At 47.2% G+C, this 17,440-nt stretch overlaps 1 protein-coding gene across 2 annotated transcripts in view; it reads right to left on the reverse strand.

Moving 5' to 3' along the window:
• Window positions 1–17,440, reverse strand: part of ZFYVE26 (zinc finger FYVE-type containing 26) — a gene marked incomplete at both ends in the record, with an annotated part of 77,378 nt that overhangs the window by 34,072 nt on the left and 25,866 nt on the right. For both annotated transcript variants that reach the window (XM_080706976.1, XM_080706975.1), the window contains 11 exons: window positions 1,213–1,389; window positions 1,785–1,907; window positions 4,170–4,274; window positions 5,416–5,612; window positions 8,090–8,835; window positions 11,183–11,285; window positions 12,272–12,490; window positions 13,561–13,725; window positions 13,824–13,943; window positions 15,767–16,030; window positions 17,169–17,370. In XM_080706976.1, coding sequence (XP_080563102.1) covers window positions 1,213–1,389; window positions 1,785–1,907; window positions 4,170–4,274; window positions 5,416–5,612; window positions 8,090–8,835; window positions 11,183–11,285; window positions 12,272–12,490; window positions 13,561–13,725; window positions 13,824–13,943; window positions 15,767–16,030; window positions 17,169–17,370 — 2,421 coding nt within the window. The remainder of the gene's footprint in view (window positions 1–1,212; window positions 1,390–1,784; window positions 1,908–4,169; window positions 4,275–5,415; window positions 5,613–8,089; window positions 8,836–11,182; window positions 11,286–12,271; window positions 12,491–13,560; window positions 13,726–13,823; window positions 13,944–15,766; window positions 16,031–17,168; window positions 17,371–17,440) is intronic.

Raw genomic sequence — 17,440 nt, forward strand, 5'->3', positions numbered from 1 at the left:
TTTACAAAAACAGGCTGAGGACTGGATTTGACCTATTGTAGGGAATCTGTTGGGCCCTGCCTTAAAACTTCCAGGTACAGTTGACTTCTGCCTGACCTTATTGCCACCATTCTGTCTATGTGAGTCCTTACTTAGAATAAGCCATGGGCTGCCTAACCCTGGCACACAGGTAAACAATGTGGCCTACAGGTAAACAAGGAGTCTAGCCTCCCTTCAGAGGTCATGATCACTGGACTTGAAATAGGCTCACTGGTTCTGATCTGCTCATTGCTAATTTTCAAGGGTTCTCCCACTTAAGGTAAAAATAAAAAACGGTATGTCTTCTTTGGGCAAGTCATTATATTCAAGGCTCTCCTGGAGCTTGTTCTATTTCTGGGGCAGTATATTCAATTGCTGATCAGAATCATTAGAAGGGTGCCAGAGGGTCCCATCTCTCTCCAAATCTTCCTTCACTAGATTGCTTTTTCTAGCTTATAAATTTTTCTATTAGTGTCTGTAGGTTACACAGCAAAGGTAAGGACCTATGATTTCATCTAATCACCAAGAAAAATAACCCTTTTCCATCAGTAAGGACTAGTTTATCAAGTAGTAGTTTTTTGTTTGTGGTGCTGGGGATTGTACCCAGGGGCATTCTACCTCTAAGATATACCCCCAACTCTATTTTACTGTTTATTTTGAAACAGGATCTCACTAAGTTGCGAAAGGCCTCACTAAATTTCTGGGGCTGCATGCAAATCTGCGACCCTCCCATCCCATCTCATCTCCCAAGTACTGGGATTACGAGCACGTACCACCATGCCTGGCTACGGCAATAGTTTTAAATCCTGACGTAAAAATCCCTTTGGAAGACATCCAATCCCTATCCCAAGATAGTTATAATTGGTGTGGGATGGAGGTCAACTACTGATATTTTTAAAAAGTCCAGGTGATCCTAATATGATGACCAGAGCTGAGATGCAGGTGGTGGAAGGATCACAAACGACTTGAGAAAATCCAATAAACTCCCTTTAAAGGTAGGGGGTAGTCTGAGTGTAACAACTCCTAGGAGACTCAATGAGGATATGGTGAGCAGCTAGGTGAGGATTTTATATATAGCACAGGCCAAGGATGGCAGGTGCCTGGCAGAAGAGCCATTGAAAGGGCAGGTTCTGCAGTGGGAGGGGGCCGACAGTCACCCCTCGGCTTGCTTTCCATATCCGCTTTCCTCCTTACCTTGGATCCCATGTACAGCGCCTGGATTTCACGGTGTCGGTCAGCGGTCAGTTCTCCATAGAAGTGGCTGGTGAGGTAGTTGGCCAAGAAGTGTGAAGTGGCCAAGCTAGGGTGCTGGTCGAGGCAGTGCTCTGTGACCTCAAGGCACATGGTGGGGTCAGGGATTCTTTGCAGGAGCTGTTGCAGAAGAAGGTAGTGGGGAAAGGTAAGCCCTGAAGAAGAACCCTCAGAGCAGCCTTGTTTGGTTTTAGAAAGGAATATTTAGTTTTTTTTCATTTGGGGCTAATCCTTTCTCCACTCTCGTTTGTTACCACCGCCTCCATAGTTTCAAAAATCAGCTGTAGCTTTGACAGAACCAGAATGCAGCAGATTCCTGGACCCTGTTGCTCCATCTGGCACCTACCATAGGGCTAGGCACCTTCTATTTAAAAGGATTGTGACTGGTTAGCTTGAAGGGGCAAGACCTAAGATCGCAAATACTTTGCAAAGAATTCAGCACGAACAAAGCCACCTGGTCTGACCCGCCGTCTCATCCCTCCCCACACGAAGAGAGGGGAGAGTCAGAGGCTTACTTGCAGAGCCTTTTCGTGATCTCTTCTTTCTAGAAGGTGAAGAAGATGCTTTTGGTGCAGGCTGATTAAATGTTCCCTGGGAATGGGGTAGAGGCAGCCCCACTCCTCACACAGCCTGTACTCCTGGAAGGAAACAGGATGCCTTCAGCCACTGTACACTACTGGCCTTGTCACTTACCTAACTTCTGCCCGATTTTTCTTTGCAGTCTTGAGTCTGCTAAGCCTCAGGGATGTTTAGTATGTGCTGGTGGGAACTTCACTATGGGACTAAAGTGAGACCATGAACTAGGCTAGAGTAGCAAAGTAAGGTACGCAAGTAATTAAAGCAGACCGACTGCTAATATTTTCCTCTTAGCTCTTCTGTAAAAAAGAGAACGCTGGTGTGGTGGTGCTTACGTGTAATCCCAGTACTCGGGAGGCTGAGACAGGATTGCAAGTTTGCTACCAGCCTCAGCAACTTGTGAGGCCCTCTGCAATGCAGTGAGACCCTGTTTCAAAATGAAAAATAAAATAGGGCTGGGGTGTAGCTCAGAGGTAGAATGTCCCTGGGTCCAATCCCTGGTACCACACTCACAAAAAAAAAAAAAAAAGAAAGAAAAATAGGTAACACTTGGTGTCTGCCCTGGGGCTATACCAAGGGAAGTGGGGAAACCAAGAGGACTCAGTTCAAAGGCAGCAGCACTTGCTCAGCTCTGACTGAAGCCATATGCATGTGAAGACCTAGTACTGTCAGTTTTAAATTTTTAAAAAAAGTTTTCCACATTTTAAACATTTTGGCCATGAAGTCAATTTGGAAACATAAAAATTCTGTGGACCAATGCTACATAGGCAAAGGAAATATGTTGGGGTTAGATTCCCTCCCTGCTCCCTCTAGCACTCCCAAGTGTGAACTCTACATTAAGGTTTCAGGGAATGGGCTTTCTGGAGATTTGCCCAACTACTCCACCATGGTGGTGTCTGGGTGTCTCCCCACACTGCCTGGGGCTGACACTTCAGGACATTTTCTTGTCTCTCTGGCTATGTCAGATGTCCTGTCTGAGCTCCCATGACCTGAGCTTACTGTCACTTGACATGTATCACAATCCCCTTGAGATGTATCTTACATCACCCTAAACTGAGAGTCACTCCAAGCCAGAGACCAAGTTTATCTTTCTCTCGCCTTTATCTAGAACTGTGACTAGCTGCACTCAGTAGATATCTCCTGGATAAATACTTGAATGAGCGCCTTTTTTTTGGTAGTGTTGGGGACTGAACACAGGGCTTTGCGCTCGCTAGGCAGGCACTTGTAGCACCACGGAGCTCCATCCCCAGCCCTTCTAAAATTTTATTTCGAGATAGGATCTTGCTAAGTTGCTTAGACTGGCCTCAAAACTTGCAATCCTACTGCTTTGGCCTCCTGAGTAGCTGGAATTACAGTTCAGATGCTGACAGAGCATCTACATTTTGAACTATGGTCTATTAGCTTCTTGAAAGGTAGATAAAAAGACCGGGTGTGGTGTGGCATGCCTGTAATCCCCGTAATTGGGAAGCTGAGACAGGAGGATCATAAGTTTGAGGCCAGCCTGGGAAACTTAGGGAGACTTTGTCTTAAAATTAAAAATAAGTAAATTAAAAGGGCTGGGAGTGTATCATATGTACATGCACATACGCATACACAACCCCCTCCCGCCACAGATAAAATTCTAGTTTTCACTTGAATGGCCAATAAACACAGGAAAGACATTCACACTCATTAACAATCATGGAAATATAAATTGAAACAATGAGATACCATTCTATCATCAAAATGTGAAAAGTTAGATTATATAAAATTGGCAGGAATATACAGCAATAATAACTGCAGTGGAAGTATAACTGGGATAAATGACATGAAGAGATATTTGGTCTCAACCTAGCACACGTGAGGATGCTCACGCCCGATGACACAGAAATTCCACTTAGGTACACATGCTGTACCTCGCGTACACAGTGTGGAAAATCTCACAAATTAATACAAGGAAAAAGCACCAATTGTGTTATCTTCTACACTTACGTGAATGTTGGCAAGTTTCACAATTAAAAGAAAAGAAGAATGTGGTGTAGTTACTCTTTTTTTGTTGTTTGTTTTTTGTGGCACCGGGGATGGAACCCAGGGGCATTGAACCTCTGAGCTACAACCCCAGCCCTAGTTTTTAGTCTTTTTATTTTTGAAACAGGGTCTGAGTTGCAAAGGGCCCCGCTAAGTGGCTGAGGCTGTCCGTGAACTGCGATCCTCCGGTCTCTGCCTAGCGATGTAATTACTCTTTTCAAGTGGCTACTGACACACAGAAAGGGATCTACAGAATGAGCTAGGAAGTGACAGCTCTCAAAGGAGGAGGAAGGGGGACACCACCCCGGAAATGGCACCTCTGCTTCCAGAATTATGTTCATGACAGACGATGGGTCCACAACACAGCAGCTCTGCAGGGTCTGCCAGTCACACCACACCGGGGGATCCTGCAAACCTAGGATCTGAGGAAAGACAGGAAGATCCATCAAACCACATGTAGCTTCTCCCTCCAGAATAAGTCATAGATGTGTTCAGGGAATGGGCAGCCCTAGATCTCTGCCCCAAAGTCCAGCTGTCAGAACTTGCTGGAAAGAGGAAGAGAACAAACCATCTAGAGAGAAGAATGAATCTGGGAAGTAAAACCGGTGTGCAAGGCTGGTGGGAGAGCCAGCATCAGGCCTCTCCCTGGTGAGGCCAGTTCCCAGAGGCATAAAGCTCGTCCAGCCTCCCGAGGCCACGGTCCCAAGCTCCTCCAGCTCAAAGCCCCACTCAAGATACTCTTCTGGCTTGAATACTCTGCAGGATCACCTTTCCTGCAGCATTTTAGCTTTGCATGAAAACTGCTGAGGAGATATAAGAAGAAAATCTGTTTCTCCAGCTATTCTCACCTTCCCTGGTGAAGCTCTGTTCTCTGTTCTGTTTCAAGGACAGAGAGGAAAGTTAGCATAGCTGTGTCCCCTGAATCTGTCTATCTGCGCCTCCTCAGCTTGAATAACACATATCCCACAAGAATCACTCTGCCAGGCATGGTGGTGCATGCTTGAAATCCCAGTACTTGGGAGGCTGAGACAGGAGGATCGCAGTCAGCCTGAGGTACTTATGAGGCCCTCTGAAACTTAGTGAGACCCTGTTTCCAAATACAGTATAAAATAGTTCTGGGGCTATAGCTTGGAGGTAGAATGCCCCCGGGTTCCACCCCCAGTACCACTACCAAACAAACAAAAAACTTTTGAATTCATCACTATCATGCATCCTTTCAAAAATAGCCCTTGAAATTTAGCTAAAATTTAAAACAATCTTTCAGACTTATAATTTATAAAAAATACACAAAGCTTGTGGACTGTAGACCATCATTCCAACACTAATTTTGTTATTATTCTTGCTTAATGCAAATGTATTTAACAGTAGTAATACAAGTACGTAACACAGGAATCAGATAGGAGGTCTCTTCTTCATCCACCTAAGAGCTAAAGCCAGATGCAAAGTAAAAGCCAGGCTTATGTTTTCTGTTTCTAAATCTCCCATCGTTAGAAAGTAGACCGAGGGTGATGAAGACAGGGTGACAAGCCTGCTTCCTCCTCTGGTGGGTGCCGGGGCCTGTACCTTCTGGTACACCTGCAGCTCCGCCAGCTTCTTCTGCAGCTCAGACCTCAGTTCTTCTTGTACACTTGTGTCTGAAATGCAATAGGCCAGGATCTCCAGGCACGACTCCAGGGGCCACCTGTCCACAAACCGCAGGGCCAGCTGACTTCTCAGAGATGCATCCTTCACAGGAAACAGGTGCTTCCAACCTTCTTTGTCTACAAGACATAAAAGAGGCAGCAAGCTTGGCACCAGAAAACCTCGAGAGCTTAGTTTACTTCTTCCTCCTCCTCCCCTGCCACCTCCCCACCCCGGTACTAGAGATTGAACCCAGGGGCATTCTACCTCTGAGTAGAATGTAGCTACACCCCAGCCCTATTTTGTATTTCTTTTCTTTCTTTCTTTCTTTCTTTCTTTCTTTCTTTCTTTCTTTCTTTCTTTCTTTCTTTCTTTCATTTTTGTGGTACTGGGGATGGAACCCAGGGGCCTTCTACCTCCGGGCTATACTCTGAGACCTATTTTATATTTTATTTGGAAACAGGGTCTCTTAAGCCAGCTGAGGCTGGCTTCGAACCTGTGTGATCCTCCTGTCTCAGCCTCCCAGGTGCGGGGATTACAAGCGTGCGCCACCACGCCCGGCTTGTATTCTTTATTTTGAAACAGGTTCTCAACTAGGTTGCAGAGGGCCTAAGTAGCTGAGACTGGCTGCAAACCTGTGATCCTCCTGTCCCAGCCTCCCAAGTACTGGGATCGCCAGCATGCGCCGCCATGCTGGCTCTTCATTTCCTTCTTGAGGACTTTGGTCTCATAAAATAGAAGCTTACTAGTTTCTATGCCTGGAACTGTTATATGACAAGGAGAAGTCCTATATCCCTATGTGTCCCTCTATGATCATAGTCACTGGAACTCTCAGAAGGACAAAGGAGAGGGAAAAAAAAGGAAGAGGGAGGAAGGGAGAAGAGAGCAAATTTTCCATGTTTTCTGTGCCGCATGAAGAGCACTCTTTCAAACTTATCTTGTCAGTGGAACGTCAGTTTCCCCTTTGCATCACACATAACCACTTGAAAGCTATTTCAGGTAACAACTTTCAACTTCTGGATATTCCTCATCTTATTATTTAGTAGATTTCTCTCTCCTACACCTATTTCATAGATCAAACAGACTCTAAACAATAGCACAAAGCCTTTCAGTGGTTTTCTCCACCTCCCAGAGGGGGGGATTTTCTCCTTTTCAAAGCACAGTCAAGCCTCCTACCCCAAAACCGTTCCCTACAGCACACCTGACTCTTGCTTCCTGTTGTGATGTGTGGGTAGCTCCATTGGATTTCTATTCTGGCTACACACACTCAAAATCTCTTGGGGAACAGGCAGGGTGGCGCCTGCCTGAAATTCCAGCCCTTGGGAGGCTGAGACAGGAGGGTCAGAGGTTCAAGGCCAGCCTCAGCAACTTACTGAGACCCTGTTCCAAAAAAAAAAAAAAAATTGGGCTGGGGGTATAACTTGGAGGTAGAATACCCCTGGGTTCAATCCCTAGATCCACAGGGGGAAAAAAAAAAAAATCTCTCAGAAACTTTTAAAGCAGGGGTTGTCAAACAAGGCCCATAGGATTTTTGTTTGTTTTGTCTTCGTGGTAATGGGGATTTAACCAAGGATTGCTTTACTGCTGAGTGACATCTCTAGACCTTTTCATTATTTTTAAAATTTTTGAAGCTAAGTGTGGTGGCGCATGCTTGTAATCCCAGCATTTGGGAGGCTGAGACAGGAGGATCACGGTTTGTAGACAGCCTCTGCTAGGTAGTGAGGCCTTTTGCAACTCAGTGAGACCCTGTTTCAAAATAAAGAATAAAAAAATAGGGCTGGGGTTGTATCTCAGAGGCAGAATGCCCCCTGGGTTCCATCCCCAGTACTGGGGAAAAAAAATTGAAACAGCATCTCGGCAAGTTGCTAAGGGCCTCACTAAGGAGGCTAGCCTTGAATTTTTGATCCTCCTGTCTCAGGCTCAGCCTCTCAAGTACTGAGATTACAGGTGTGTGTCACTGCACTTAGTTCACAGCTTATTTTTATATTTTCATAAATAAAGTATTTGATGCACACGCTCATTCCTTTATGCATAGATTATGGCTATTTTCAGGGGCAGAACTGAATAGAAGAAATCACATGGCCTAAAAGTCCTTTACAAGAAAAGATTGCTGGCGTTTTAATCACTTGCTTGAACCCTATCCTAGGCCTCTGAGGATGGGGCCCAAATATTTTCTTAGAATTTCTCAATGATGCTGAAATACAGGATTCAGAATGCTGGTTATGAGAGCCCCCCCCCTTTTTTTTTTGTACTGGGATTGACCCCAGGGACATTCTGCCTCTGAGCTAGACCCCAGACCGTTTTACATTTTCGGTTTGAAACAGGGTCTCCCTTCATTGCTGAGGGCCTTACTGCATTGCTGAGTCTGTTCTGGAACCTGCCATCCTCCTGTCTCAGCCTCTCAAGTTCTGGAATTACGGGCTCACAAGCGCCCATTCTACAGTCAGCTAGACTTGGGTTCTAAGCTCTACCCTACCACTTACCATCCTGGGCAAGTTTTCTGTCTTCTCTGATCCTAAGTCTCTGTGGTGGCACTTTTCTCTAGAGTTCTTGTTAGGATTAAACATGATGCCAAATATTATTAGCACTCGTGAAAGAGGGAAGCTTAACTGCTCACCACAGGCCACAGCGCAGCTCAGGACCGCGTCCCTCACGCCGCTCAGCTCGTCCGCATCTTGCCCGTACTCCTCAGTGAGCTGAAGGGCCCGCGGCCAGTCTCTGCTCACCAGCGCCTCCTCAAAGGCCTCGGTCAGCACATCTAGGGCAGCGGGAGAATGCAGGCCCAGGAGCACGGTGGAGAGACTGGCCTGACCACACAGACTGGCTGCCAGGCCTTTTCCCTCCTCAGAGGACCTGCGCAGGGGCTCCCAGGCAGCCAGCAGGGAGGCCTCGAGCCTAGGGAACTGTTCCAGGAGGCGCTCACACTCCCGGGCTACCTGCTCCGCGGGCAGAGGCACCTCCCGGCGGCCGCGTAGCTCCTTCCAGGACAAGCTCGGCTTGCTGACCTTTGCCCCCTGGGAGGCCCCCAGGCAGGCCACCGTAGCCAGAAGCTTTGAGCAGGACTTAAGGAAGGCCAAGGCAGAGGAGGTGAGCGCTGGGGGTGCTGAGTCCCTTGGGGAGGAGAGAGGCTTTCTCTCCAAAGTGGGATTCTTGGTAGGCTGAGGGGAACTTGGCCTAGAACGTGGGAGGTCGTCCAGGTGGTGGGAGGCGTGCTGCTGGGCCAGGGCGCTCAAGAGGGTCAGGAGGGATGACATCTGCTGGCTTTGCAGAGAGGAGCAAAGAGTAAGGGGCTCACAGCAGCAATTGACAATGACCTGTGGCACACTGAGGCTGAGACCCTCGCGGGCCAGAAGGGCTGCCAACCTGGAGGGGGAGAAGCAGACAGAAATGATCATACGGTCTTATAATTTCTCTATGCTTGTACAGCAAATGTAAATTAGAGTTCTTAATTATACCCCCCACTTTTTTTCAGTGTTGAGGATCAAACTCAGAGCCTTCTACATGCACAGTCAGTACTTTACCACTGAGCCACACTGCAAGCCCTCCCCTCATTTTTTTTCCAGAAACCAATTAATTTTTATTTTTTTGATTCATTTTTTAAATTTTTATTGGTGCATTGTAATCATACATCACATTGGAATATAAGACTTGAGAGGATATACAAGCACACATCATCCAATTAGCCCTCATCCAGTCCCCATCCCATTCCCTCCCCCTCCCTCGATCCCATGCTTGTTTGGTGATTAACTTTGATACATATGTTTATGTACCTCCTGCTTTTTAAAGAGGCTCTATCCTCCCCTATTCCATACCCTCTGATTGGTCACCTTAGTTGCTTCACTATAGGGCCCTTTCTATAGCTCGACCACTTCCTGTTGCCCCTTTCCTCCTAGTTATTGCTGATTAGGGGAAGCATCTGGTTTTAATTTTCTGCGATATTTCTCTGTGCATGCTGTGTTGCAAATACCGATCCCATTCTTGACGGCCCCAGTTGTGGCCTGGCTACCCAGTGGACTGATCCAGACCTCGCTGGCTCAAGCAGCGGCCTTATCTCATGGGAGGCCCCAGCTCTGGCCTCACTGGCCCCGACACTGGCCTAACCCCTCAGCTGGCTCCAATCCCGGCCTTGGAGGCCCCAGCACCGGCCTTCCTCACGGCAGGCTCCGATCCAGGCCTCGGAGGCCTCAGTAGCAGCCTTGCTTCATGGAAGGCTCCAATGCCGGCCGCTGGCCCCGGCACTGGCCTAACCCCTCAGCAGGCTCCGATCCCGGCCTCTGAGACCCCGGCACTGGCCCTGCCTCGTGGCAGGCTCCCATCCTGGCCTTGCTGGCCCCAGCACCTGCCTAACCCCTCGGCAGGCTCTGATCCTGGCCTCGGAGGCCCCAGCACCAGCCTTGCCTCATGGCAGACTCTGATCCCAGCCTCGCTGGCCCCAGCACCTGCCTAACCCCTCGGCAGGCTCCGATCCCGGCCTCAGAGGCCTCAATAGTGGCCTTGCCTCACGGAAGGCTCTGATGCTGGTCAGTGGCCCCAGCACCGGCCTAACCACTCAGCAGGCTCTGATCCCGGCCTCGGAGGCCCCAGCACCGGTCTTGCCTCGCAGCAGGCTCCGATCCTGGCCTCACTGGCCCCAGCACCGGCCTAACCCCTTGGCAGGCTCCGATCCTGGCCTCAGAGGCCTCAATAGTGGCCTTACCTCACGGAAGGCTCTGATGCCGGCTAGTGGCCCCGGCACCAGCCGAACACCTCAGCAGGCTCTGATCCCGGCCTCAGAGGCCCCAGCACCAGCCTTGCCTCGTGGCAGGCTCCGATCCTGGCCTCGCTAAGCCCTCCCCTCTTTAACATACACACACATGCACGCACGCACACACATGCACACGTTAGCTTATTCACACACCACACTGCCCCTTGCTTTTCCACTTAATAACCTATCTGATCTTTCCTTATCTCTCTATAGAAAGGACCTTCATCAGTATTTAGGAAGCTGAGACAGGAGGATTGCTTCAGCAACTTAGCAAGACCCTGAGCAACTTAGTGAGACTGTTTCAAAACAAAAAATAAAAAGAGCTGGGATGTGACTCAGAAGTAGAATGCCTTTGGGTTCAATTCCTAGTACCCACCCCACTGGAAAAAGACTCTCATAAATTTTTTTACAGTTACAAAATATTTCATTATGTAGATGAACCATAACCTAACTAGTCTCTTATTAGTGGACAATGAAATCTCCGGATCTGTGGTATATACATCACTTTTTCTATCTATCATGAAGCTGTAGAATACATTCCCCCAAATAGACTGCTAGGTAAAAGGGCATATAAATTTGTAATTTTAATGGAGAGTGACAAAATTGTTTATCCCACAAGGGTTTTACCAATTTATATTCCACCGGCAATCTTGGAGAATTCTTATTTTTCTGTAGTCTACTCAACTGCTGTTATCCAGCTTTTGAATTTTTGCCTATCCATATGTGAAGATTTACCCATTAATCACATACTTGGGACACACATGTTCAATGGTGGCACGAGAAACAGAAATAAGGTACATTGAATTTTAAAATAATAAATGTACATGAAGGGCAAAGTCTGGAAGAAATTTCCGCTCTCTGTAGTTATCCCAAACACCCCCCACCAACACACTGAGCTCTTGGATTTCCTTGACGAAAGAATCAGGGAGGCCCATGGCTGACTCCCCCCATCAAGGTAGCTCCTACCTGTCTGGGGGAACTTGTCTCTCAAGCAGGAGATGTGACACCAGTTGGGAAGAGCTCTGTTGCAGGAGAACAAAGGGATTTCCTACCTTGACCTCCACGTGATCTGAGAAGGTAAAGAAAGTGATCTGTTAGCATTTCTGACTATAACAGCTCAAGGCCTGTTTCCCAGAATTAACAGAAGAGTACAAGGTCAAAATGGAGCCCTTCTATTGATTCATTCTAGGTAAAGGGTATTCTCAACATGGCCCTGACCACAAGTTAATCTACACCTTACCACTGCTTTAAAGACCTCCAAACCTGGCCAGACAAACTTCAGTGGGCAGGTGTAGCTACTGACAGCTCACTCCTGCTCACCTCAACCTGAATGAGGTGCATGCATTGCAGGCTGGGTAGCCCACACAGCCTAAAAGTAATTTTATACATTTTTTTTGTTGTTGTTTTCTTTTTGCACTGGAGACTAAACCCGGGGCATTCTATCTCTGAGCTACATTTCCAGCCCTGTCTTATTTTTTTCTTTTGAGACAGGGCCTCACTAAGTTGTTAAAGCTTGAACTTGAGATCCACCTGTTTTAGTCTCCCAAGTACTGGGATTATAGGCATGCATCACTATGCCCAGATAGTTTTATACAACATTTTTAGTGGATTATTTTGACTGTGACTTGTCAAATGTGGAATCTCCCACTGATGGCATCAGGTTAGTGCTCTAGAGTTTTAGATTTTGGAGCATTTAAGACTTCAGATTAGGGATGCTCACCCTATACTTGCTCTGTGGACTCATGTATGAATCTGGTACTCATACTGACAACCTGATTCCTCTTCTAGGTCCTCAACTCCACCATGGACTCAAGGTGTGACAGACATATTCTGAGTCACTAGTTCTACGAGGTTTTATTGAGTACTTCAATGGGCGGTACAACTGCACTTAAAACAAAGATACACAGAGCAGAGACAAATAAAAGAGGGAAATCTTTTAAACCTGGTGTCCTTGGCTATGCTAGACCCAGAACCTCCTAATTTAGTGCCTTTTGTCTTCCTTGCCCTAAATTCCTGAGGGCCAGTCATACCTTCATTTCTTTTCTTGCTGCTTACCAGGCTCAGAGCTCAAACTCCGAAGGAGAACTGCAGCCAGGGTGCTACAGTAACTGAAGAAGGCGCCCGTGTAGTCATTCTGTCTGCTGCCTCCCGGTGCCTGCTTGGCCAGGTTCTTCTGGAGCAGCTGGGTCTGGACATGCACAGGGTGGGCCTCTGCCTCAGGAGCTTTCTGAGAAGCCTGTTCCACCAGGGAGGAGAGTGGAGTGCTCTTGGGCTCTGAGAGGAACAACAGCAGGGGAAGGGACATAGGTTTTAGTGCATCTAGCGTTGGGTCAATTTCTGACCCAATATGTAAACTGGGTCAGAAACATAGGATTCCCTTCTACACTTCATGGGGCGTCCTACAGCCTGGATTCTATACTTAGAGGGCACATATAAGCCATGTGTGGTGGTGTACACCTGTAATCCCAGTACTTAGGAGGCTGAGACAGGAAGATTGTATGTTTGGGGACAGCCTCAGCAACTTAGTGAGACTATCAGCAATCTAGCAAGACTGTTTCAAAGAAAAGGAAAAAAAAAAAAAAAAAAAAAAAAAAGGAAAGCCAGGCATGTTGGCACACCCCATAATCCCAGTACTTGGGAGCCTGAGACAGGAGGATAGTTCATGGGTACCCTCAGTAACTTACTGTCAGCAATCTAGCAAGACCCTATTAAAAAAATAAAAAGCCCCAGGTGTGGTGGTGCACACCTGTAATACCAGGCTGAGACAGGAAGATCGCAGCTTTGTGGCCAGCCTCAGCAACTTAGCGAGACCCACCACAATTTAGTGAGACACTGTTCCAAAATGAAGTAAAATAAAATAGGGCTGGGGGTGTAGCTCAAAGGTAGAATGCCCCTGGGTTCCATCCACAGTACCACAAAAAAAATTCAAAGGAAGGCAGATATAAAATTCTTCTTTGATCATCTGCACAGGTGACTCTCAGCCAGAAAGAACTTTGAGTCTGGAACCATCAGGGTGTATAGTTCTGTTATGACCCTGCTGTCTTTGGTGTCAAAGAACTCTAAGAACAGAGTAAGTAATCTTTTGGAAAGGGTTGACCAATATTTACAGAGTACCTGCTGGGTATACCGCTCATTAGTGGATGGAGTGTTGAGCATCCTTTCAATTGGAAGCTGGGGAAACCGGTAAAGTTCAGTATGAGATGTGCCCTGGCTAATTAAAGAGCTGGTTGGGCCCAATTCTGAGTTCTGAGCTTCAGCTCCAAAGTGCATGTTCACTCCCAGATGTTTCTTCTCCCCAGTTCAGCCCTATCTGCTGATCTGTTCCTGGGCAGACAATCCCATACCCGGCAGTGTGAGTGCCTCTCTCAGTGAGTGAAGAGCCTGATCCAGCTGCTGGGCGAGGGCGGTGTGGCTGGCGATGCAGTCCTCCGTCAGCCTGGGCCAGCACGCCTGAAGCAGCTCGGTGATGCTGCACCGTGGAGGGCCCCCTCCCTTTTCCTCTACAGTCTCTATGGAAGGCAAAGGAGAAAGGAAGAAAAAGTGAAGTCTGGTGCTGACTTGATGGTTCAAGTCTAGGAAGAAAAACCAAGGAGAAAGAGCAACTCACCCGCTTTAGTTTGTCCAGCTGACACAGGTGGATAATTGAGAATCTTACTAATTTGCTGAAGGACAACTGGAAAACCTCGAATGCCATCAGTATTGAGGAGGGCCTGGTCCAGCCGTCGGCCTGGAATCAGATGGATGAGGGAATGCGGGGGGGAAAAAAGAAGGAAATTTCAGAGATGGATACTCAGTATCGTATTTACTTGTTTTATTTTGTCTTCTCCAACATTATGGCTGAAATATATGCTGTGCCATTTTGGTGACAACTAGCCAACCTGGCTTCCGCCAGGCCTGAGGTCCCAGGACTGCCTTTGGCGAGATGCCTCTGCAGTCGGCAGCAGCGGCAGCCATCAGAAACACTGGTGCTCCTAAGGGATTTGCAGTCCCAAGCCAAATGGGCGCTTCCTGTGGATTTGCCTTCGCACGATGCTCAGCCATGGATTCTGTATTCATATACCTATACTCTCACATACTTGTGAATTCTATATTCTGGAACATTATTAACCTCAAGGTATTGTTCTCCCTCCAACTGTGACCCACTGGTTTATAAATTAATGACTATCTAACCTAATGAATTAATCTAAATAAATCTAACCTAATGAATTAATCTAACCTAATGAATTAATGACTATCTAACCTAAAACTACAGGTATTAGGGTAGGTAGGTTTGCCCAGGTGGGGGGCATGCAGTCTAAAGGCACAGATTCCATTTGTCCCTTTTTTTTTTTTATGGTGGTACCAGGAATTAAACCCAGGGCCTCACACATGCTAAGCATATACTCTACCACTGATCTACACCCAGGCCCCATTTGTACTTCCCCTAACGCCGTACTGGGTATTGAACCCAATGGTGCTCTACCACTGAGCTATGTCCCCAGCACCCTTTATTTTTGAGTCAGGGTCTTGCTAAATTATCCAGGTTGGCCTCAAATTTGCAGTATTTCTATATCAGCCTCCTGTGTTGCTGGGATAATAGTTGTGCACCACTATGCCTGGCTTATTTTTGAATGTGTATCTCTTCCCTAATTTAATGATAAGTCAGAAAAAGAGTTCCCCCAAATGTGCAAACTGTTACATCTCTTAAGAAGGGAAGACTTTTTTTTTTTTTTTTTTGTGGTACTGGGGTTCCTGGAAGCCCTTCTACCTCTGGGCTACACTCCCAGACCTATTTTTACATTTTTTATTTGGAAACAGGGTCTCCTAAGCCAGCGCGCACGGCTGGCTTCAAACCTGCACCATCCTCCTGTCTCCGCCTCCCAAGCGCGGGGATTACAAGCGTGCGCCACCACGCCCGGCAGAAGGGGAGACTTTTAACAGTTTATATTTATGCCATCAAATTGAATGTGAGGACATTAACTAGTAACATTTTCTTTTATATTCTTCTTCCTCCTCCTCCTCCTTCTTTTGCAGATTGAACTCAAAGACATTCTACCTTTGAGCTACACCCCCAGCCCTATTTTATTCTATATTTTGAAACAGGGTCTCACTAAGTTGCGGAGGGCCTCACAAGTTGCTAAGGGAGCGGCAAACCTACAATCTTCCTGGCTCAGCCTCCCAAGTACTGAGATTACAAGCATGTGCCACCATGGTTTCTTTTCCTTTTTTTTCTTTTTTCTTTTGGTGGTACTGGAATTGAACCCAGGGGCATTACTGTCTCTGAGCTACGTTACATTCCTGGCCCTTTTTTATTTTTATTTTTTTTGAAACAGGGTTTCACTAGGTTGCTGAGAGTCTTGCTATGTTTCGGAGGCTGTCCTCAATCCTGTGACCCTCCTGTCTCAGCTCCCAAGTACTGGGATTCCAGGCCTGCACCTCCACTTCTGGCACTAGTAACTCTCCCTCCTCCTCCTCCCTCCCCTAATGAGCACTTCCTGCACAAGTTATCAAGTCTCTGAGCAGCTCGTCCCCTCTGCTGAGATGAAGGGACAAGGCCAGCAGCCCACTCACCCCTGCTCTCAAAGCTCCGGTTCAGGCGCCGCTCTGCCGTTTCCAAGAGCTGCTTGCAGGTTTTCCAGAGCTGGCACTGAGAGCAGGCCAGGTCAAATGCAGCCATGGCGGGGGGACTGAGGTCTTCCAGCACCTCCCTCAGGGGAGCAGTGGGCTCCATTGGGGCGGTGCTTATCCAAAAGTCCTCCTGCAGCGTGGGGATGGGGTCCCCGGAGGTGCTCAGCAGCTTGTCCGTCACATCTGAGATGGAGTAGAATACCATCCCTGGACACCCAGCAGCGGGGTAAAAAGCAAGGGTTAAAATGACCCTAATTTTGCTCACATTAAAAACAACTTACAAATGTTTAGTTTTTGTATCTAACCTCTGATTATTAAAATGCTTATAAAATTTATTTTTACCAAAGAGCGGCAATTCATTATGATAAAGTATTATGAAAACTTTGTTTCATAAAACAACAACAATAGCAGCAGCAGCAGCAACAAAAGATCCTCGTGACCGCTTTTATTATGAAGAGCAGTTACTTAGAAAATGTTTGAGGTTCTTCTGCCCAGGATCTATGAATATTAGCTCCTTCAGTAAAGCCCACACTCTAGAGCATCAAAACAAAAGTATGACAAGAAAAACCAAGAGAAACTCGGTCAGTAGACAAGGGAGGGCTTCTTTCAAATGGAGTCTAAAAGTCGGCAGAGAAAGACAAAAGCAGATTTGTGTGTGCTAACTGGAAAAGATCTTTACACTGTCAGAAAAGCAGGGTAAACAATAACATTTGTTGTAGGAACCCATTTATACAAAATATAAAAAGGATGTTTATGCTTTAAAATCAGCACAGAAAATTGCTGGAGGGATATATAAAGAGTAACTTGACAAACAGAGCCCAGACCAGGTAATAGAATGAGACAAGAGTTCACTTCTTTTCAAGAAATGAGAGACAAGCTTTGTGGCCGAAGCAGCCACAGATGGGAACCGAGGCATGTGGATCCCAGCTATAAATATCAAAATGCAACTTCTTCACTTTGGGAACAGTAAAATTATATGCTTTATCCCTGAATAATTACATGGGAAGGAAATAAGGTCCTCAGCATTTCCTGAAGCCTGAGGCAGTAGCTGCAAAACACACAGTGGGAATTACAGTCATGCCCTTCAGTTTAAACCCAAGAATTTGAGCAGAGGACAAAGTGTATGGGAACGGCTTGAGCGGCTGGTCTGTGAGCACCTGGTCAAGGAGGTTGGAAGCAGCTGGAAAACTTGTCCAAATGTGCCAGGATTGCTGATTTTTAAGACTGGGGTCCTGTTTTGCATCTCTGCCCACCCTCCGAAAGAGCTTATGATTTGGGTGGTTTCTCCCCTCACACCCCCACCCCAGCGACCTCACCCGCTACAGGAGCAGTGGGGAGGCCTCACCTGCGGCCGCAGCGCTGCCAATGGCCTGTAGGGTTGAGCGGCCGCTGCCAGTTCTGCGAATGGTGCTGCCACCCCCGTCCGAGTTCTGGTTTTCAATCTTGTGCTCCACTCGGGCCAGCTCCTGGATCACCTCCTTGTAGCGCTCCACAAACATCAGCTCCCCTGCACTGGGTGAGGACTTCAGGTTGAACATGAACACCACCTGTCACAGGAAGGGAGAAGCACAGGCGGTGGCTCGGAGTCAGGGGTCAGGGGTGCTTAGAGACGGGGGT

The sequence above is a fragment of the Muscardinus avellanarius genome (genome assembly GCF_963383645.1).
Source record: "Muscardinus avellanarius genome assembly, chromosome: 12".
NCBI lineage: Eukaryota > Metazoa > Chordata > Mammalia > Rodentia > Gliridae > Muscardinus > Muscardinus avellanarius.